The 20,305-nt window shown below is 37.8% G+C and overlaps 2 protein-coding genes across 2 annotated transcripts in view; one reads left to right on the forward strand and one right to left on the reverse strand.

Annotated features, from left to right (window-relative positions):
- Nucleotides 1-100: 100 nt before the first annotated feature.
- LOC137402518 (protein FAM200C-like) lies at nt 101-9,128 on the reverse strand. The gene is made up of 5 exons (XM_068089019.1): nt 9,087-9,128; nt 7,827-7,930; nt 6,697-7,785; nt 6,041-6,101; nt 101-322 (listed from the first exon to the last, which is right to left on the reverse strand). Exons 1-5 carry the CDS (start codon nt 9,126-9,128, stop codon nt 101-103), a joined length of 1,518 nt encoding a protein of 505 aa, XP_067945120.1.
- Nucleotides 9,129-12,339: 3,211 nt separating this feature from the next.
- The window catches only part of LOC137402519 (mucin-2-like), a 65,469-nt gene continuing 57,503 nt past the window's right edge, over nt 12,340-20,305 (forward strand). The window contains exons 1-7 of the mRNA XM_068089020.1: nt 12,340-12,343; nt 13,509-13,628; nt 14,002-14,124; nt 15,348-15,470; nt 16,410-16,532; nt 16,772-16,894; nt 17,171-17,293. Of these exons, the coding sequence (XP_067945121.1) occupies nt 12,340-12,343; nt 13,509-13,628; nt 14,002-14,124; nt 15,348-15,470; nt 16,410-16,532; nt 16,772-16,894; nt 17,171-17,293 (739 nt within the window). The remainder of the gene's footprint in view (nt 12,344-13,508; nt 13,629-14,001; nt 14,125-15,347; nt 15,471-16,409; nt 16,533-16,771; nt 16,895-17,170; nt 17,294-20,305) is intronic.

Genomic DNA, 20,305 nt, shown 5'->3' on the forward strand with positions numbered 1-20,305 from the left:
AGTGCTGCAGAACATGCTGTTAATACCTCCATATGCTGGTGGCGATACCACACAGTCCGCAAATGCCAAGTTTGCCCTGCATAACCTAGGTCCCTTTTGTTTAGGTGGCATCACAAACTAAGTGCTCTGAACTGATAACATCTTTTTTGACTGGCTGAGTAGGTATCTTGTCTAACTCCACCAATCGTGTCCGGAGTCTAACTGAAACGCAAATTTGGGTCAAATCTTTAGTCGACTTAGCCTCAGTGGGGTGAGAGATCTGAGCCGTTTCGACAAGCTTGGCCTGTTCGACTTCCTCCAGCCAGTCGAGTCTGTCGTAAATCTGAAATGGAGGAGGTTCACTTTTATTCAGTTAGCTGTTAGCCAGCTCATTAAACAGCACGATTTTAGCTGTCTTCGGTTGATCGATAGAAAGCAGAACCTCAACCAGATGTGACTCAACATGAGTTTCTCTGTTGTTAGAAACCGAGTTGCTCATGAAGGCAGCCTAGCCAAGGTGCTCTCTTTCTTTGCTGTTGGAGAACTCTACTGCCTCGTGTTAGTTTATTTTGCCTGTATTCTTACTCATGGACACAGACTCCTTGTCTGAGTTTAGGAGACGCCTAAGAATTCTTTTACCCTGCCTCAAATGGCTCTAACTGGTCCAACATATTTTCAAGTGAATCGACAGCTTTACCTTGATGAGCCATGGTGACAGGATTGTAAGAATGCTGTAAATTGTTTGCAGATGAGTTGAGCACTCATTCGTTGGTTGAGCTTCTGTGGGTGAAAAATAGTACTCTAGCTAGTTAGGCAGGTGCAACTCTTGCCCAAACATCAGCAGGTTAACTGTTTCTCCCGTCACTGAATGGAGTGCGCATCTGTATGCCCTCAACAACTGGCAGAGCAGCGTATCACATTCTTCTTGGCCTCATAGTAATAATGGAGCTCAGAGTGAGTCACTTAGCTGCCGATTATTTTGCTCTACTACTCTGCTAGCTTGTGAATGGTAAGGGTGGTGTGTGTCTTCTTCACGCGCCAGAACTGGCACAGCTCAGTCATTAACTGACTCGTAAACTGTGCCCCTTAGTCGGTGCCCCTTAGTCGGTGCCCCTTAGTCGGTGCCCCTTAGTCGATGCCCCTTAGTCGGTGCCCTTTAGTCGGTACCCCTTAGTCGGTGCCCCTTAGTCGGTGCCCCTTAGTCGGCGCCCCTTAGTCGGTGCCCCTTAGTCGGTACCCCTTAGTCGGTGCCCCTTAGTCGGTGCCCCTTAGTCAGTGCCCCTTAGTCAGTGAGGCTTGGTCAAATCTTTTGCGGCAAGCCCAAGTAGCCGAGGATTTTTTTTCAAGAGCACTATCCGCCACTAGTGCCATGGTTTCCAGGAAGGCCAAGGCATCTTGCCATTTGGTGGAGTGGTCAATCAGCACCAGTATCCCCTTGTTTTTTCTCGTAGTCATTGGTAGCGGCCCTACCAAGTCTACAACTTTTCTTTGGCAAAGACATTCTACATCCAACCTCTGTGTATCATCATCTGTCTCCATGCTTTGTAAGGAGAGACAAGAACAGACATATCGATAGACTGTCTTTGTCTCTCCATGCTTGGCATATTTCACAGCTTTTGACCAGTTTCTTTACTTTCGCTGTCATTCTGGCCAGTGCCACGTCAGGCGGAGGTAGTTGGTTGTCCTCCCCATCCCAGCGCGAGCAAGAGTGTGTATATCACCCAATAGCCTCTCTGATGGTTGATGGGTATACGGCACACCACACTAGCCGGCTGTGGGAGAATGTCCGGGCCTCCAGCACTCCTTCCAGTCGTAGTTGAAGAAACAGCTAGATTTTTTACAGCTGCTTGAGCTACTGGTTTCCTAGCTTTAGCTGGTCTTTAATCAGATTTAATTGTGCTTGAAAGATTGCTTTGTACATTGTGAATCCGTGGCCCGTGATCTACATCCAAGCCAGCTCTTTGTCAGCGTCACTTTGAGCCTTGACTTGTTTCAAAGTCTCAGAGTGACGTCCCTTTGGTCGGTCCTGGGTCAACCTCTTAGACTGCTACAGAGGCAGTGAGTTGGCCCATTCCACTGACCATCTTGCTCGCAGTTTTAGGGACTTCTAACATGGCTTTTGGGCTTCCTGTGAGCCTACCCGACAAGACCTGGTTTTCTATAGCAAGCTCATTCCTGGTCGGTCCTCAATCCCTCAACTATGGCGCCTTACAGTGCCTCGCGTTGCGCGTTCACAACTCGAGTTGTACAACTCGAGTTGTACAACTCGAGTTGCACAACTCGAGTTGTGAACACGCAACGCGACTTTTCAAAAGTAAGGTGCAATATATTGGTATTGCGGTAGCATAACCGTAGATCTAGTTATATTAACAATGGTATATCAATAGGCACCCGTTAGCTAATAGAAATTAAACTATGTATGTACTGTAAAACTAGAGCTAATAGCGAATTATTAGAATTATACTGTGCCGAGTTTGCAACTCGAGTTGTACAACTCGAGTTGCACAACTGAGAACTCAACAGCAACTCGAGTTCAACAACTCGGCTTGAGAACATCTCATCGTTTCATTTTCTCTAGCTATATGGACTTTTTTGTGCATCATTAAACGCTGTTGAAATAATTTCTATGTTCATTTTCGGTGTTCATTCAGTTTCTTGTCAGATTTTAGAGAGATGACTCTTTTTTTATTTGAAAAAGAAGTTACCCGGCTGGCTGCGAATTTCCTTTTCCCAAACAGGTTTACATACGGCAGTAAAATTTTGGCTCATGATTGGCTTTATTAATTGAGTTTTAGTAACCAAAACTTACATCATTACATTAGAAATCAATAGTTATAATTAGAAAGGAACACAAAATTCTAAATAACGTAGCAAAACTGATGTTATCATTCAGTGCTGTTAAAACGTAAGAGGCGCTTACTTAAAACTCATTAATTTAAGCCATTTTGAATAAAATTTTGGAATTTTGTGTTCCTCTCTAATTATAACTATTGACTTTCAATGTAATGATGTAGGTTTTGATTACTAAAACTCAATTACTAAAGCCAATCATGAGCCAAAATTTTACTGCCGTATGTAAACCTGTTTGGGAAAAGATTTCGCTGCTCGGCTCTCATATACATGTAGATTGTTTTTTAGTTTGCTTTTTACATTCTACAATTGTTTTTGTCTCTTTATATTTATAGAAATGAATATGCGCAAATCTCGCCAATATATATAATTTAAATATGTATACGTATTTAAATTATTATTATTAAATTTCTGTAAATGAGACACCCCAATTACTCACTTCGCTTTCTTTACGAACCCGTGTTAGTTTTGCGTAACACAACTCGAGTTCATCAAAAACCCAGGCCGAGTTGTACAACACAGCAACTCGAGTTGTACAACTCGAGTTGTACGTGCAATGCGAGGCACTGTAAGGCCCCATACTCAACTCAATAAGTTCACATCGCCGCCAGTCTTTGCATGTCTGATAATTTAGTTCATCGGCACTTTTATCGCGCAGTCTGGCTAGGTATTCTAAGGTATACTGGAATGCTGCTAAGATTTCCAATCATTTGGCCACTTGACTTGTGGGCTTTTTCCTTCTGCATCACTAGCAGAGTGAAGCATGATCTGTGCAGAGCAAGAACTGTTGGCCGCAGGTGTAAAAAATTCTGTCCGGTTGATGCAGTAATTTCTGCTGGTGCCAAGGTTTTGCTGAAATACTCAATGACACTCTTGGTGCCATCCTGTAATTGGGATAACACTGCACTTGCTCTACATCTATCTACATTAGTTTTCAGGACATATGGTTGACTCGAATTGGGATAGCCCAGGGCAGGTGCTGAGGAAATGCCTTTCTTCAGCTCCTACAAAGTCGTATGCTCCTTCCCGCTCTATGCCCACTTCTTGCCTTTGACAGTCAAATGGTGCAAAGACCGTGTTGTGGCAGTAAATCTCTAAGTGTACCAACAGTAGTATCCTGTCATGCCCAAGGGAGCCTTACAGCTTCCTGAACTCTTTGGAGGTCGACCATTTTTGGACAACCCTTGTTTTTTCAAGGTCAGTAGCCACCCCCTCAGCGCGGGCCACATGGTCTAGATATTACACCTATAACAACTGGCACTTGGAATGTTAAAATTTGAGTTCAGCTTCTTTCAGCTGCTGAGTCACCTCCTCCAGTCGGTGTAGGTGTGTGTCAAATTTGGGAGCACTGACAATTATATCATTCATGCATAGCGGTAATGTTTTTAGAGCAAACCATGCAAAAGACACTCTATCAACATCTGAAAGGTAGGTAGTGCAGAGGTGAGGCTAAATGACAACGCCTTCCTCTTTCACAGGCCGGAGCGAGTAGCAAATGCCGACTTTTTTTGCACATGAGCCTACAAGGGCACATCATAGTAGCTACTGACCAGGTTTAGGGTGCTGCAGAAACTGCTGCAAGAGAAGGCGTCAAGGCCATCATTGATCCAGAGAAAAGGTTAAGCATCCTGTTTGACGACTGCATTCAGCTGATGGTAGTCTACACAGAGCCGCCATTTCTTGTCCTTCTTTTGTCCACCAAAAAGCTCCAAGCACTTCCAGCGGGCTTGATGTGTCCTTTGCTAAAAAGGTCCTGTGCTCTTTACTCTGCCTCATTTTCTTTCTGCGATCTGAGTTAATATAAAGGTTTCCGCATGGGTACCGTAAGGTTTCTGAGCTGTTTTGAGAAGGATTCCAACCTATGACCGCTTTCAGGATGGCTGTGATTAACTGTTTTTAGCTTTAGAGAGCTTGTAGTACAATTTTCACTTGCATGTATGTTGAACCTACAACACAGCAGAGTAAGACACGGTGAACCTTTTGATATCAAATAACTGTAATGTGAATTTTGTTGCAAGTCAACCTTTAAAGGTTTACTGGCAACAAAATTCACATTTACTTTCCTTGATTGATGATGGCCTTGCACAAACCCCGTAGTTTGGAGTCTCTTTATTTTGATGATGTTCTTAAACGTTTTGGTTATTATTTTGACACGTGATGTTATTACGTGAATTGAAAAGCCAATAAAAGGCTCGATATAAAATGTTTTGAAGCACTAGTTTATGACAAACACTTTGTGTTCTACCGGAAAACCCGTATCAAGTATATATGCTTGCTACTTTACAGTTTTGTTTCAGCCCGGTTTAATCATTCATTCGTAATCTGATTATGTGACCCATACTTCTTGCCAAATGGTGTGAACAATTTCTGCAACATTTTTGCACTATCACAGGTGACCAACAGGCTCATCATGTTTATCAGAGGATGATATGTACTCCTTCAAGCTAAGGTTAAAAAATTAAACGAATTTTCATGGTAGGTTTTGAGGTATCAGTGCTCAAAGTGGCAGCATTACAATGATGATGAAATAGACGCGTAAGGACAATAGACATGGTTTTATTGAATGCGTGAAGTACATTTGTGAAAATATCTCGACGAATAAGGTGGCATAAAAATGCAAACAGAAGCCATAGTGTTCATCTACGTCCCGTTGGAGCCGTTTTGGAAAGGGATTCCGATCGAAGACGTTTTCGTGATAACTGCGATTAACTGTTCGTTTTTTTAGCTTATAATAGCTTGTAATCACATTTCCACATATTTTGCACCTACAACACAGCATAGTAAGACATAGTGAATTTTTTTGATACCAAATAACTGTAATGTGAATTTTGTTGCAAGTCAACCTTTACATGAATTCACATTTTGTCTCCAAAGCGATATCATTTAGAACGCATGGCAATTTAGCATATATCGTTAATTTAGGGGCGTAACCTTACAATTGACCAATTAAAAACGCTAGCTTATGATAAAATTGCACTTTTTTGAGCTCATTTTGTTCAGCATCCAGCCTATTAAACATCCTGTAACAAGCTACAAGCAATGTTAAATAGCTCATCCACCATTTAAAAAAGACTGAGATTATTTTGCAGTCTGCGTTTAGAGAATAATGGGTTTTAAGGCGCGCATCTTGATAGAGTCATTTCATCGCATTCTCTTATCTGCCGTGTAATTGATCAACCATCTTTCAAGTAGTCCTGGTACACAATTATACCTCGGTAAAGTTTCCATCAAAATCATTACCTGTGTCTGATATGATCTGCTGTTTATGCAACCTACAGTTATACAGCTGTGATAAGCAGTACCACAAATTGGTGTAAAAGCTAGTTCCCATCAGATAATCTTCATTCCGCTCTAACTCGCTACAACCCGCGAACATATTCCTTTTGCTGCGAGTACTAACTCTAATTCCAATCAGACTAATTCCTATCAGAAAAGTCTTCGTTAAAAATGTGGTTGCGTCAAAAAAGGTCGATTTAATGAAATTAAGACCAATAAAAGGCTAAAACATCAGCTGCGATTTGATGTCATTTTTGTCTTTGTAGACCAGTGGTTCTTAAAATTTTTTGCCCCATTCCCCCTTTTCCAAACCGAAAGGCAGAAGTTCCCTCCTCTCCCAACTCCTTCAAATAATGCACTGCAACTAGATAGTGAACTTTATTTACATATATAACTTTTATACATATACATACGTGTATATATGCATTTATTGCATTCATATTTACATGGAATTTTAAAAATGAATGTACATGTATATTGAAACTCAATATATCAATCATTGTAAGACAGTCAGCAGACTAGTGTGATTTCTGTGTTTGTTTGAAGCTGATCAAAATTTTGATGCTAGGAGTTGTTGTAGATAGGGCACACCGTAGGTCAGCTTCTACTTCCAGACAGTTTCTAGATTTGCTCTTTATGGTTAGCATTGCTGAAAATGCTGACTCGCAAAGATATGTGGGAGCAAATGGTATGGGCATCTTGAAAGCGGACAGGCTTATGTTGGGATAAAATCTTTGGGCTCGAACCCAAAAGTGCTCTATTGATAGCTCCTTGAAGTCATCTTTAAATGCAGAGTTGTTTTTCAGCTCCAAAAACTCCTCCTGAAGCTGTTCCAGAATCTCGTGGACATTGTGCCTGAAAGGGTCTTGGGTCAGGCTCATCAATTGCTCTGTCCTAGAATCTAACTTTAGAAAATATCTCTCAAACTTTGCTATCAAGCTGTTCAAGTGATGCTTTATGTTAGTTAACAAAGAAGGGGAAGGAGCTTTCTTATCAACTAATGAATGCAGAACTGGAAATGAAACTCTTACAATCCCAGTAGCCAGTCTTTCCACCCAGAGTTTGAGTTTGTCTTTGAATGCATTGATACTATCAGTTACATTCAACACATTTCTGTCTCTACCTTGCATCCTTGTGTTCACTTCATTGATTGAACCAAATATGTCAACCAGGTAAGCAAGACACTGATGGAAGCCTTCCACCAGCATTGAAACCAGTAGTTTGGGTTTGTTATGAGTTTTCAAGAACTCATTGACCTCTGCTCGTAGATTGAAGAAATGGAGAAGCATGTTACCCTTTGATAACCATCGAACTTCAATTTGGAACAATAGTGATGAGTGCACAGCATCCACATCTTTGCATAACTTGTGGAAGAAGCGTGTTTGCAAGGCAGAGCCTTTGATAAGGTTTACTACTTTAATCACTAAAAAAGGGTGTTCCTGCAATCCTTTGGGAAGAGTTTTTGCTGCTAGTGCTTGTCTGTGAATGAAGCAATGGGTACTAACCACTAAAGGATTCTTTTCTTTTACCAACTGTGCAAATCCAGCACGACAGCCAAGCATGGCTGGAGCACCATCAGTGCAAACTCCAATTAGTTTGCCCCAGTCCAGATGTTCTTTGCTGAAGAAGTCGGAAACCAGGTTCATAACATCAGCAGCTGTGGTGGTCTCTGTTAGAGGACTGCAGAACAGAAATTTTTCCTCAATTGTCTCTTTGTGTACATAGCTGCAAACACCATCAGCTGTGAAATGCTAGCAACATCAGTGGACTCATCAAGTTGAATGGGGAACATGGGAGATGACTTGATCTTTTCAATTACTTGCCTCTTTAGGGCCTCTTTATGTCCGCAGACATATCATCGATCCTCGATTTCGCAGTGCTGTTTGAGAGGGATAAATCAGCTATTTTTTGAGCGGCTGTGTCTCCGAGAATAATCTTAGTACACTTCAGCAGACAAGGTTTAACTAATGTTTCACCAATGGTGTGTGGCTTCTTATCTCTGGCGATACGGTAAGACAGAGCATAGGATGCCTTGGTAATGGCCTGTGCCTGAATATGAAAGCTGCCAGTGGAATCTAGTTTTGCCCGCTTGAGTTCTCACTCTTTAGCTTCAATGAACGGCTTTGATTTATCCATGTGTTCTGCATGTTTATTTCTTAAGTGTTGCTTAAGTTGATGTGGTTTCATGGAGTCGTTAGCTAGCACTTTCATGCACAAAACACATTTTGTTATTTCGATGCCGCTTTTAATCATACAAGTGAATCCATAGTTAAGGTAAGAATCATCATATCTTCGTCTTTTTGTCTTTGACATTTCTAACACCTACAATATGGGATATGCAATCGAAATACTTGAATACGTTCCATATCTGCATGAGCAAAACAGTATGCATATGTTAGGCTACAGATCAAATTGTCAAAATGTTATATGTTTATGCAAACCAAATCGGTAACTAAACAATTAATATTGCAGGTATGTATATGCATGTAGTGTAGCAATCCTTACCTTTTCCACAGTTTTAGATCTTGGCTTTGTTGAAACTACTGAAATTCATTCACTCCTCGCTGCCCTTTATATAAGAAAAATTGGTGCCATGGAATTCCCCTTTGGCAAAATGCCAAATTTCTCCTGGGGAGAATTTTCCCTGGTTAAGAACCACTGTTGTAGACTAACCTCGTCCAGAGATATATGCGTTTGAATGAGGCCATTTTTTAAAACGCTCGGATTTGAACGAGCGCTTCATTAGTGACGTAACACATAGACACTAGACACATCAGCACACTTTGGCTATACACAGTATATAACTAGCTATATAACTCTCAATGCAGTTGTCTCATTTGCGTACTCAAGAAAATGAGCAACAGCATTTAGTTATTAACTAAAATATATCTGTGAAGCGAGTTTTAGTAATTCCGTAAGTAAGAGTGGACAGCATTCAACATGTCGAGTAAACGCTGACTCGACTTTGCTTGGCAACATACCAGTTTCTGCACTTTTTCAGCCTGAATCCTGGACACACCCATCTATTCGTAACGTTATCAAATCATCGTCACCCTTGCACCTGTTGCTTTTTCCTCAGATAGCGCTCTGTAAATATTTGAGTTCAAGCAAACAGCCTGAGAATGCAAAGAAGCTGTATTAAACCTGTTTTGTGGTATTATTAAACAAATACATTAGGGTTTCTTATCACCATGCTATTTGCTTGTATCTCGATTACCTGAATGATTTATCAATGCAAAGCTGTGAAACCATTTCCTTCATAGCTTAGCTTCCTTGGGCATTTACCAGCAGGCAGTGGTACCGTTGTCTTCAGCTACCTTGGCCTGCAACGTCTGCTTACCTCTTGTTTAGGTCCACGCATACACCTACTTGTAGATGTCGAAGGAGTCTCAAGCACCTGTCTTACATTGTCAGAACTGTCATGTCTAACTCTTTTGTGTCTATTTTTCTAATAATCTTGACACTTTTTTTGGCAACACATGCAGGTAGGAAATTTACCTCACTCTTTGCTTATCATAAACTGTCTGTATGGATTTCTGATTGGTTGTTGTAATTGAATTACTGTCTAAACGCTGAGCTAGATCTGTAATGATCCTCTGTTTTAAGAATTATTAACTATAAGTGCTGGATTGGTGGTTCAAGTAGTTGGTTTATGATTTGCGAATTTAGAGGACTGTATTTCAGGTGTAGATTTAATGCTGAGAATTAGATTGGTTTGTTTTAGCTAAAAACTTCAAAACAGATTATATTGATTAAAAATTCAAACTTTCAATAGCAAAAACATAAAATATATAAAGGCTAATCAAGCCAATGGCTGATGCTAATTGCGCAAGTCTAAAAATATAAAGAGTGATACAAGAGCAGAGTGATACCTAGAGCGTGAGTAAAATATGGAATTCGAATTGTTTCTGACCTACGCAGGCTTATATAATTATGTTTGCCTAATCAGTCAGGCAATCGTCACATCCGTAGATCACAGACGATTGGGCGCTGCAAAACCTCCTAGACAGTAAGCGAGTAAGTACAAAGAAGCGGATAACATTTATGCTATGCAGTAAAATAGCAGGTGCTAGGAAGTTGGAATAACAAATCAGCGTGTCAGGCTACCAAGAGACCAGAAAGCTGTTTTCTAATCATATCAAAAATGGTTAAATAAAAGGGGATGAGTGGTTCAGTAAGAGGTGTATAATACTCTTACAACAGGATGCATAAATACTAATATAGAAGTTGAATAACATTATGAGTTCCTTTGTTTTACAATGATATGGTATTGATGGGCTGTGTAACTAAAGATTACAAATGCTGGACGCTTCACAAATCTCAATACTGACCAATTGTTCAGGTTGCTGACCTGATTGTTGATCTGCGACTGTAGTTTTTACATTCTACAATATACTGTAGTGTGTAGTAGGTATTGTTGACCTTTTTATTATTCAAACAGCATGGAAGGTCAAAATGACAAAACTCTTGAGATGTAATTGAAAAAGATATAAAAAGAAATATTTTACTGTCACAGTATAACAAGGTTATTTAGTGTGTTCTCAATAGATGATGTGGCATAGTGCTTTACCATCATTTTATTAAAGAAAATTAAACCTGCTCTCAGCTAAAGTATAGATTGATTGTTTTGCAGCAGGAAATGGCTAGGAATCTTTACTGTAACAGAAGCCTTCTCCGTCCTTCAGTCTGTCCAAAATCAGCTAAGAGTCTTAAGAAAATAGATTGCACTAACAATAATGATAATAATAGCTTAATAATGATTACAACAACGATAATAAGAAACAAGAATAATAGGTTGTATAGTGTTAGAAAGTCAATAAAAACTCAATATTCAATTAAACCATTTTTAGATAACACTATGAGGCAAGGAAGGCTATTTAGTTTTAATAAAATTAATTAAACACAGACAAAATTATGAAATAATCAATACTAGTTAGGAAACTAGAGTGCGTAAAATAATACTCTTGTTTTAATAATAGAAAGGAGAACAGACAACTCAAAAAGAATGATTTTTGTTGCCATTTAACTAACCAACTAACCTGCCTGGGAACTTTAACATACACACTTTGTATAGCCTCAGAAGCTGGTTTTTGTTTAAGTAGGTCTAAAACTACTACTGTAGTAGCAATAAGGCTCTCTGTGATCTAGCTATATAGCAAGCAATAAAGCTATTAATTCATCTAGTATCGAAGCTATTCTTTGGTGATAGAGACAGATATATCTAGCAATGCTGCTAGATGGTAGTGGAACAGTACCAGATCTTTTGCTTATTTTCTGATGGGTCATGTTGGCTTAATATCTCATCCAGACCACCAGCTACAGAGATCAACACAATAGAGTTTATTTCCATGCTAGTCACACACCTAGTGGCACTAACACTGACCTTTGTTGTTGAAGATCAAAGGGTTACACATTTACAGTCATTCACGTGTCTATTCCTGCTTGGCCAGGGTAAACATGGTAGCACAAGATATCAAACAAATAGCATAATTTACAACTACACCCTTGCTCTTTGACTCACCGGTATTATTTATATATATATAAATCTTACTGTTTGTCATATGTCTGTTTGTCTACGCAATGTAATAATACTTGGTAATACTTATTTACATCGGTTAAAATTCGCATGCTTAACGTGTTTGGGAAAATACTAGCACACTTGAAGGCCATGATAGCGTTAGAGATCATTGCGTATAACGTAACAATTAGTAAGCTGGTTTCAGACATGACTCTTATTATAGTAAAGATTCAGACTAGCTTAAGTTACTAGCTTAAGTTAGTCAAGTTCAATGAGTAATTATTTTATTTCCCGTGCAGAGCTAGGAGTTCAACTAGTAATGCATATTTCATCTAGTGGACTTATAAATACTAATAAAGCCTTTCTACCCTGTTGCTCCTAGTTACTATTAGCTATGGTTATTTTACTGATTATGAAGTATGTGATAAATAGGGTAGACCAATGCTAAACATGCAAACATTTTTACGCCACTAATTACTGCTTAAAATAAATATTTGGCCATTTAAAAGTATTGTACATGTACGAGAAAAATGACATTAAAAGTAATTAAGACAAAATTGAGTGTTTCATGCAAAAAATCCAAAGTTCTGTGTTTCTAACATTTAATTTCTAGAATAACTACAGTTAAATCATAGTTTTTTTTCTATACTTAGCAGACCATGTCAGACTCTTATGAATTTTGAGTTTTTTAGAAACTTTCTAGAAACTTTTTAGGAATGGGTAGTCAGAACTAACATCTGCTCCATATTCTATAATAGCATTTTATTCACTTCAAAAGTAAATAAAATGTTTATAGGGTAAACTTCAAACTAAACATAAACACAGATTTTCAAGTATTTTAAAGCAGCCAATATAAAAATACTTAGACACAAGTGTACACAGTGTAGACTAAGTACATGTACACAGTGTAGACTGTGTACATGTACACAGTCTACACTGTGTGCATGTACACATGTACTGTGTACATGTACACAGTACATGTGTACATATACTATTACACACATGTACATAGTACATGTGTGTGTAAATTTTTATTGGTATTAGTAATCATCAAAACTGATCATCAACAAATGATAAGTTTTGTTACAAACAGAAGCCAAAAACAAACCGATATCAAGAAATATTAAACTTTAAAGAATTAGACTATTCCTACGACTGCCAACTTGCCTTGACAGACCATCTGCGTATTTAGGGAGCATTTCTATTCCTGTTACTGCCAACTTACCTTGACAGATCATCTGTGTATTTAGGGAGCATTTCTATTCCTGTTACTACCAACTTACCTTGACAGATCATCTGTGTATTTAGGGAGCATTTCTATTCCTGTTACTATCAACTTACCTTGACAGATCATCTGTGTATTTAGGAAACGTTTCTATTCTTGTAACTACCAACTTACCTTGAACGATCATCTGTGTATTTAGGGAGCGTTTCTATTCTTGTAACTACCAACTTACCTTGACAGATCATCTGTGTATTTAGGGAGTATTTCTATTCCTGTTACTACCAAATTACCTTGACAGATCATCTGTGTATTTAGGGAGTATTTCTATTCCTGTTACTACCAACTTACCTTGACAGATCATCTGTGTATTTAGGGAGCATTTCTATTCCTGTGACTACCAACTTACCTTGACAGATCATCTGTGTATTTAGGGAGCGTTTCTATTCCTGTGGCTGACCACTTACCTTGACAGATCATCTGCATATATAGGGAGCATTTCTATTCCTGTGACTACCAACTTGCCTTGACAGATCATCTGTGTATTTAGGGAGCATTTCTTTTCCTGTGACTACCAACTTGCCTTGACAGATCATCTGCATATTTAGGGGGTATTTCCTCTTGATGTCATTGAACATGCACTGGTTACATTTCCTTGTGTAGGTCCCAACTGCAATGGAGAACTTTGTGCTGACGAGGCTCAGTGCAAGTATTCTCTAGTTACACATTCATTTTACTGTGAGTGTGAAGAAGGATTCAGTGGTAATGGGACTTTGTGCCAAGGTAAGATAATTCCCATTTTATTTGTATTTATGTGTAGTTTATGAACTATATACAGTTATGGTATGTATGTGATATATTATATACAGCTATGATGTGTATGCGGTGTACTATATACAGTTATGATATAACTAGAATAGATCCATAGTAGTTGTATTGCTTGATTTTAGTAACACTTGACTTTTCAATCAAATACATGATTGTGTAACATAATCTGAAAGCGTCAAATACCACATAGTTAGCCATCATTTGTTCCATGTTTTAGCTTTCAAAACTGAGTTGAAACAAACTGTTTCTTTACAGGTAAGACTCTTGAACACACAGAGTTTTTAGTTTTTCTAGATATTTCTAGAATATATTTTTTAACACTTTGTAGATATTGATGAGTGTGAATTACAAAAAGACAACTGTGATAACCGTGCTGACTGCATCAACAGTGTTGGTTCATTCAGCTGCTCCTGCAAAGCTGGTTTCCATGGAGATGGAATTTTCTGTGATGGTAATATTTATCTATGAATTAAACAGTCTATGAATCTAACATTATATTATGATGGTGATATTGCAGTGAAGTTGTCTTCTCTTACAACAACTTCAATACTAACTTGCTTGGTCTATGACATTAATGGAAGTTAGATAAAAACTTATATAAACAAAACTACAATGTCAAACCATAGAACCAGAACACTTGCTGTCTAAGTAGATTTGCTGGCTAATAAACAGCTGCCAACAGCTACTTATTATGATGAACAGAGGGTTCAACAAACAACATATTCAACAATAATAACCTTGAGCGAGGAAGAAAGTTCTTGTGTAACAGAAATACTCCTCAAACAAGTCTCTAATTAGATGTACATATGTATGTTTATAAATGATCTTCAAAGGAATGCTCATCTCACTGTGTGTATACACAAGTGTGATAGTGAACTCCCTCTAGAGTCTACTTTTGCCAAAACATGTCTTGGTATTCTAACTTTGAGACGCTGATGTAATTCTATAAGTTTATTTGGCACAATAATAAAAATAATAATGGTCCAAAATCAATACTTCAAGAGAAAAGAATAAATTAAATTGTCATACTGATTTTAACTTTCAATAATGATAAGCAATGCACAAATAAGATACATGTCTTCAGCTTTACTTGTGTCAACATTCCCGGAGGTTATCACTCTCTTCAGGTAGAATACAGGCACAATAAGCCTTCCCCAATTTTTCTTGATATCCAACATCTAACAGAGCATTATTGAATCAAGTTGATCTCACTATAAATACTCTGCTCTAGATTATTAAAACTTCTTGTTCAAAGGTTTTGATTAGAGCTTTTTATGTTTTCATATATTGTCATTTATATATATGAATCTCAGTGTGCATCTTTTGTTAAAGGTTTTTGTTATCATCATTCATTGGCAAGTTCTCTGAATGCTGATAAATTTGATTAAAAGACAGTATTTGAAAAGTCATCAGGGTTTGACTAGCTACTGTAATATTAAAAAAAACAGACTTGAAAGCTATTAACTTGGATAGAGTTATTTTCGGTAGTTTTTGTTGTGTTTATTGTAGGCAGCAGATAAATCAACTCAGAGTTTTATAGCAGATGATGTAATACACTATATGTTTGATCACATGAATTATCATCTCTAATGTAATATGACTAAATGCCTGTTTGTATTTAACTGTTTGACATGAGTAATGTTCTGACAGTATGTTCTTCTGCGCTTCCCTCAGATATTCATGAATGTGATGACAACCCTTGCAAGCGTGTCAACTCTACTTGTATTGACATCCCAGGAAGTTATCACTGTGCCTGTCCACATGCAGTAAACAAAGAAGACTTCAGTTACTGCAATGGTAAGTTTTTACCACAAGTTCATTTCAACTCAGCAACTTTGATCAACACCAGACTGGTATATAGAAACCTGTAAAAGTTATCTTTGAGTGAAAACCTCTTGCTAACTTGTCTCACTACTACATTAGATAAAACTGTATGACTTTTTCATGCTTTATTCAATAAAAAACATTTTACTGTATGTATTTGTCGGTTACATTGTAGATGGAGTTGTCTGTCCAGACGAGCGGAACCGGTGTTCTAGATATGCAGCATGTAATATTGTGAGTATATCACCCCTAAAGTTTGAATGCAGCTGTAAAGAAGGATATACTGGAGATGGCTACAGATGTGAAGGTGAATAAACTGCCATTGTTTTACTCAATCTCAAGATCTCAAGCTAACATTGTCAGACCTTTTAATTCTATTCTTCTTCAAAGATTTCTTTTGTCATTTTTCTTTGTTTTAAAAAATCCATCAGATCTGTTTCTTATTGCTGTTTTCCTGGTTGTATGTTTCTCAATAGTTCTAAAATAAAATGTTTTTTATACTATTAAAATTACCTGCTGTATATTTCTTATTGCAAGTGTAAAAACTTGGTTTTTCAAACCTTTTTTTTCTTATTCTTTCTTTTTCTCTCTTTGTTTCCTTTCTACTTCCTTTTTGTATCTTTTTCTGACTTTTCCTTTCCTATCTCATTTCCATTTATCTCATTTTATTTTATTCTTCAGAATATAAATTTTTATCAATTATTTTCTTACAAAGCAAGAACACATGAGAATAACTAAATATCAGTAAGAGCCTATATTACAGGATCCCAGAGATATTAGTAGATAGTGGCAGCTGGTCTATTCCACTCCATAAAGCTATTAACCTGCTCATCTTTATTGTTAAAAGAATTATCCCTTCTACTACAATCCCCATTAAGTTCTTTTCCTGTACAACAACATAACTCTTTGTAGATGTTGATGACTGTGATGCAGGGACAGACAACTGCGACAACAATGCTGACTGCACTAACACTTTTGGTTCATTCAACTGCTCCTGCAAAACTGGGTTTAAAGGAGACGGGATTTCCTGTACTAGTATGTTATATCTTTTAGTAAAGCCAATCAGACTTTTCCCATCAGACGTACGACTTTTCCCATTTGCATGCACGCGACCAACTTTGAGAAATATATATAGATACACACACACACAAACTTTGAGATAAGCATACAATCCACAATAATAGGAGAAAGCAGTCTTTCATGGCTGCGATTGGCTGTTCAACTTTCCACATCGACTTTTGCTTTCTTATATTCAGCAATGTGAACTTTTGTAGATGTTAACGAATGTGAATCAAAAACAGACAACTGCCATAACAATGCTGACTGCATCGACACTTTTGGTTCATTCACCTGTTCCTGCAAAGATGGTTACGATGGAAATGGGATTTCTTGTCGAGGTAACTGCTGAAGACAGTAAAATTAGGAACATTAAATAAAATACAGTGTAAAATATTATTTTAGACATTCATACCAGTTATACTATTTCATTAATAAACATTTAATAAATAATATTATGCTGACATGAATTGTAATTATTTGTATAAAGATTTGCTGCTAGCGTAAGCACTGTACAGCTTCAGTCTTATCAAGTTATATATAACATCAACATATTTAAAACTTCTTTCATTCTATTTCCAATGGCTGTTTAATCCAAAACTGTCATGTACTTGTAGATATCAATGAATGCAGGAAAGGGAAAAACAACTGTGATGAGAATGCTAAATGTGTCAACTCTGATGGTTCTTTCAGCTGTTCATGTTTGTCTGGCTACTCTGGAGATGGATTTCACTGCAAGGGTACTTTACCTCTCCTTATAATCAACAGTTTTAAGTTCTTGATCAGTTGTTTAAAATCTAAATATAACTTCTCCTTTATCAATAAGTTGTTGAAAATTATCATACTACCTGGTATTAGATATGCTCCATGATAGCCCATTTAAGGGTTGATCAAGTCCTGAGCAGGTTAGTTGCGAAAAGTGTCTCAGAGCATTTCTTTTGAGCTAACAATTGAAAGTTATCATACCATTAAATATGTTCCTCCTATACATACCTCCTATACATACCTCCTATACATACCTCTTATACATACCTCCTTTATATACCTACTACACATACCTCCTATACATGCCTATTATACCTACCCCTCCACATACTCCTATACATACCTCTTATATACATTCCTCCTATACATACCTCCTATACATACCTCCTATATATACCTCTTATACATCCCTCTTATATATACCTCTTATACATACCTCCTTTATATACCTACTACACATACCTCCTATACATGCCTATTATACCTACCTCTCCACATACTCCTATACATACCTCTTATATACATTCCTCCTATACATACCTCCTATACATACCTCCTATACATACCTCTTATACATACCTCCTTTATATACCTACTACACATACCTCCTATACATGCCTATTATACCTACCCCTCCACATACTCCTATACATACCTCTTATATACATTCCTCCTATACATACCTCCTATACATACCTCCTATATACACCTCTTATACATCCCTCCTATATATACCTCTTATACATACCTCCTATATATACCTCCTATATATACCTACTATACATACTTCCTATATATACCTCCTATGCATACCACCTAGATATACCTCCTGTACATACCTGCTATATATACCTCCTATACATACCTCCTAAATATACTTCCTATACATACCTCCTATATATACCTCCTATATATACCTCCTATACATACCTCCTATATATACCTCCTATACATACCTCCTAAACATACCTCTTATACATACTTCCTATACTCTTGTATAGGAAGTATGTATAAGGAAATGGATGTATATATACATGTATATATACATCCATTTATACCTCCTATATATACCTCCTATACATACATGTACCTTCTATATATACCTCCTATACATACCTCCTATATGTGCCTCCTATACATACCTCCTATACATACCTCCTATATATGCCTCCTATACATACCTCCTATACATACCTCCTATATATACCTACTATACTATACATACCTCCTATATATACCTCCTATATATACTTCTTATACATACCTCCTATATATACCACATATACATACCTCTTATACATACCTACTACACATACCTCATATAGATACCTCCTATACATACGTTCTATACATACCTCTTATACATACCTCCTATACATGCCTCCCATACATACCTCCTATACATATGTTATGTTTCTGCACAGAAGCAATTAAATAGAGTATTAAATTAGAGAAATGGTTTATTGCACACTCCAGAGACAATTGATTTGATAACAGAAAACCCAAGTATTTATATGTTTGGTCATAGAAAAGCTTTGTAAAAAGCTACAAGCATTATTAATAGCTATAATGAGACAGTACTATATAATATTAGCTTGTATAAAGCTTTAGCTAAAAAGCATAATGTTTGTTGGCAAAGTACCAGTAATACTTGGCACTTGCATGACACCTCCTCACTAAGCTAAAGGTTCTTTCTGGTTCTCTTAGACCTTCGGGGTTTGTCTCTGCTATACTCATCTCCATCAGGTAGACGAGGGTTGCGTGGTCTTCTTCTAGACGGAGGTTGCTCTGTTACAGTTGTAGGGGCTGGTAGTTGCAGTTTTGTCTCCTCTGTTATATCAGGTTTATCTCCAGGGTCTTGATCTTCTTCTGTTGAGTATCTTGGTCTGAGTTGTTCAACATGTCTTCTCCAAGTAGGTCCCTTTGGTACCACTTTGACATTGAGACTACGAGTTCCATATATCTTAGTAACAATGGCTGGAACCCATCTAGGTTGTCTGTTGGCTGCTAGAGCTGGAACTCTTTCGGTAGGTCCTAGAAGTGTGAGAAGAGGTACAGGTAGAAGAGGTCGACCATACAGGTACTGGTGATACTTCTTTAGAGCAAATATGATTGGGAGAGCTTCTTTTTGTATTTGTCCATATTTCCTCTGTGTGCTGGTCAGTGTTTTTGAAACATTGGCTATTGGTCTCTCACTTCCATCAGGATAACGATGAAATAGTACAGCTCCCAGTCCAGTTTCTGAAGCATCACATGAGATTCCAATGTCAAGATCTGGGTTGAAGTGTGCTAAGACACTATCAGTTGATAGCATATCTTTCAGTTTGTTGAAGCTCTTTTCTTGTTCAGTGCCCCACTTCCAGGTCTCTCCTTTGCGTGTCAGTTTGTGCATTGGTCCTGTGAGTTGTGACAGATTGGGTATGAACTTGCTGTAGAATTGTGTAGCTCCTAAGAAAGATCTTAGCTGAGTTAAGTCTGTTGGGACTGGCATCTGTTGTACTGCATCTGCCTTCTTTCCTTTAGTGATTCCCTTTGAAGTGAGTTTGTGTCCCAGATACTCTACTGTAGGTTGAGCAAAACAGCACTTGTCTTTTCTACATCTGAGCCCTCTTTCTTCTAATCTTTGAAGAAGTCGACGTAAGTTTTGTAGATGGCTCTCTGCATTGGCTCCACTCACTAGTATATCATCTAGGTATACTGCTACTCCTGGGAGGTCTTGTGTCAGTTGCTCCATGATTTCTTGAAAATACCCTGGTGCTGAGCTTATGCCAAAGGGCAACCTCTTCTGTAGTAGTACTCCTCGGTATGTTGATAGTGCTAGTCGTCGTTGACTTTCTGGTGCCAACAATATTTGATTGTAGGCATCTGCTAAATCAATCTTTGTGTAGCAATAGCCTCCACCTAGTTTTCTGATTAGATCTTCTGGTAGTGGGATAGGTTTCCTATGTGTTTCTAGCTGATTATTGATAGTCTTGGAGTAGTCTCCA

Source organism: Watersipora subatra, chromosome 8, assembly GCF_963576615.1.
Source record: "Watersipora subatra chromosome 8, tzWatSuba1.1, whole genome shotgun sequence".
NCBI classification, from domain to species: domain Eukaryota; kingdom Metazoa; phylum Bryozoa; class Gymnolaemata; order Cheilostomatida; family Watersiporidae; genus Watersipora; species Watersipora subatra.

Bases quoted from the DNA above. Each gene is read 5' to 3' on its own strand.
- LOC137402518 (XM_068089019.1), bottom strand. From the start codon at position 9,128: ATGGGTGTGTCCAGGATTCAGGCTGAAAAAGTGCAGAAACTG. The intron at 6,102-6,696 runs GTGTGCCCTATC...GTATAACTGTAG, and splicing joins GAAGTAGAAGCTGACCTACG to GTTGCATAAACAGCAGATCA. The intron at 323-6,040 runs GTATAATTGTGT...CCTCCATTTCAG, and splicing joins TTGATGGAAACTTTACCGAG to ATTTACGACAGACTCGACTG.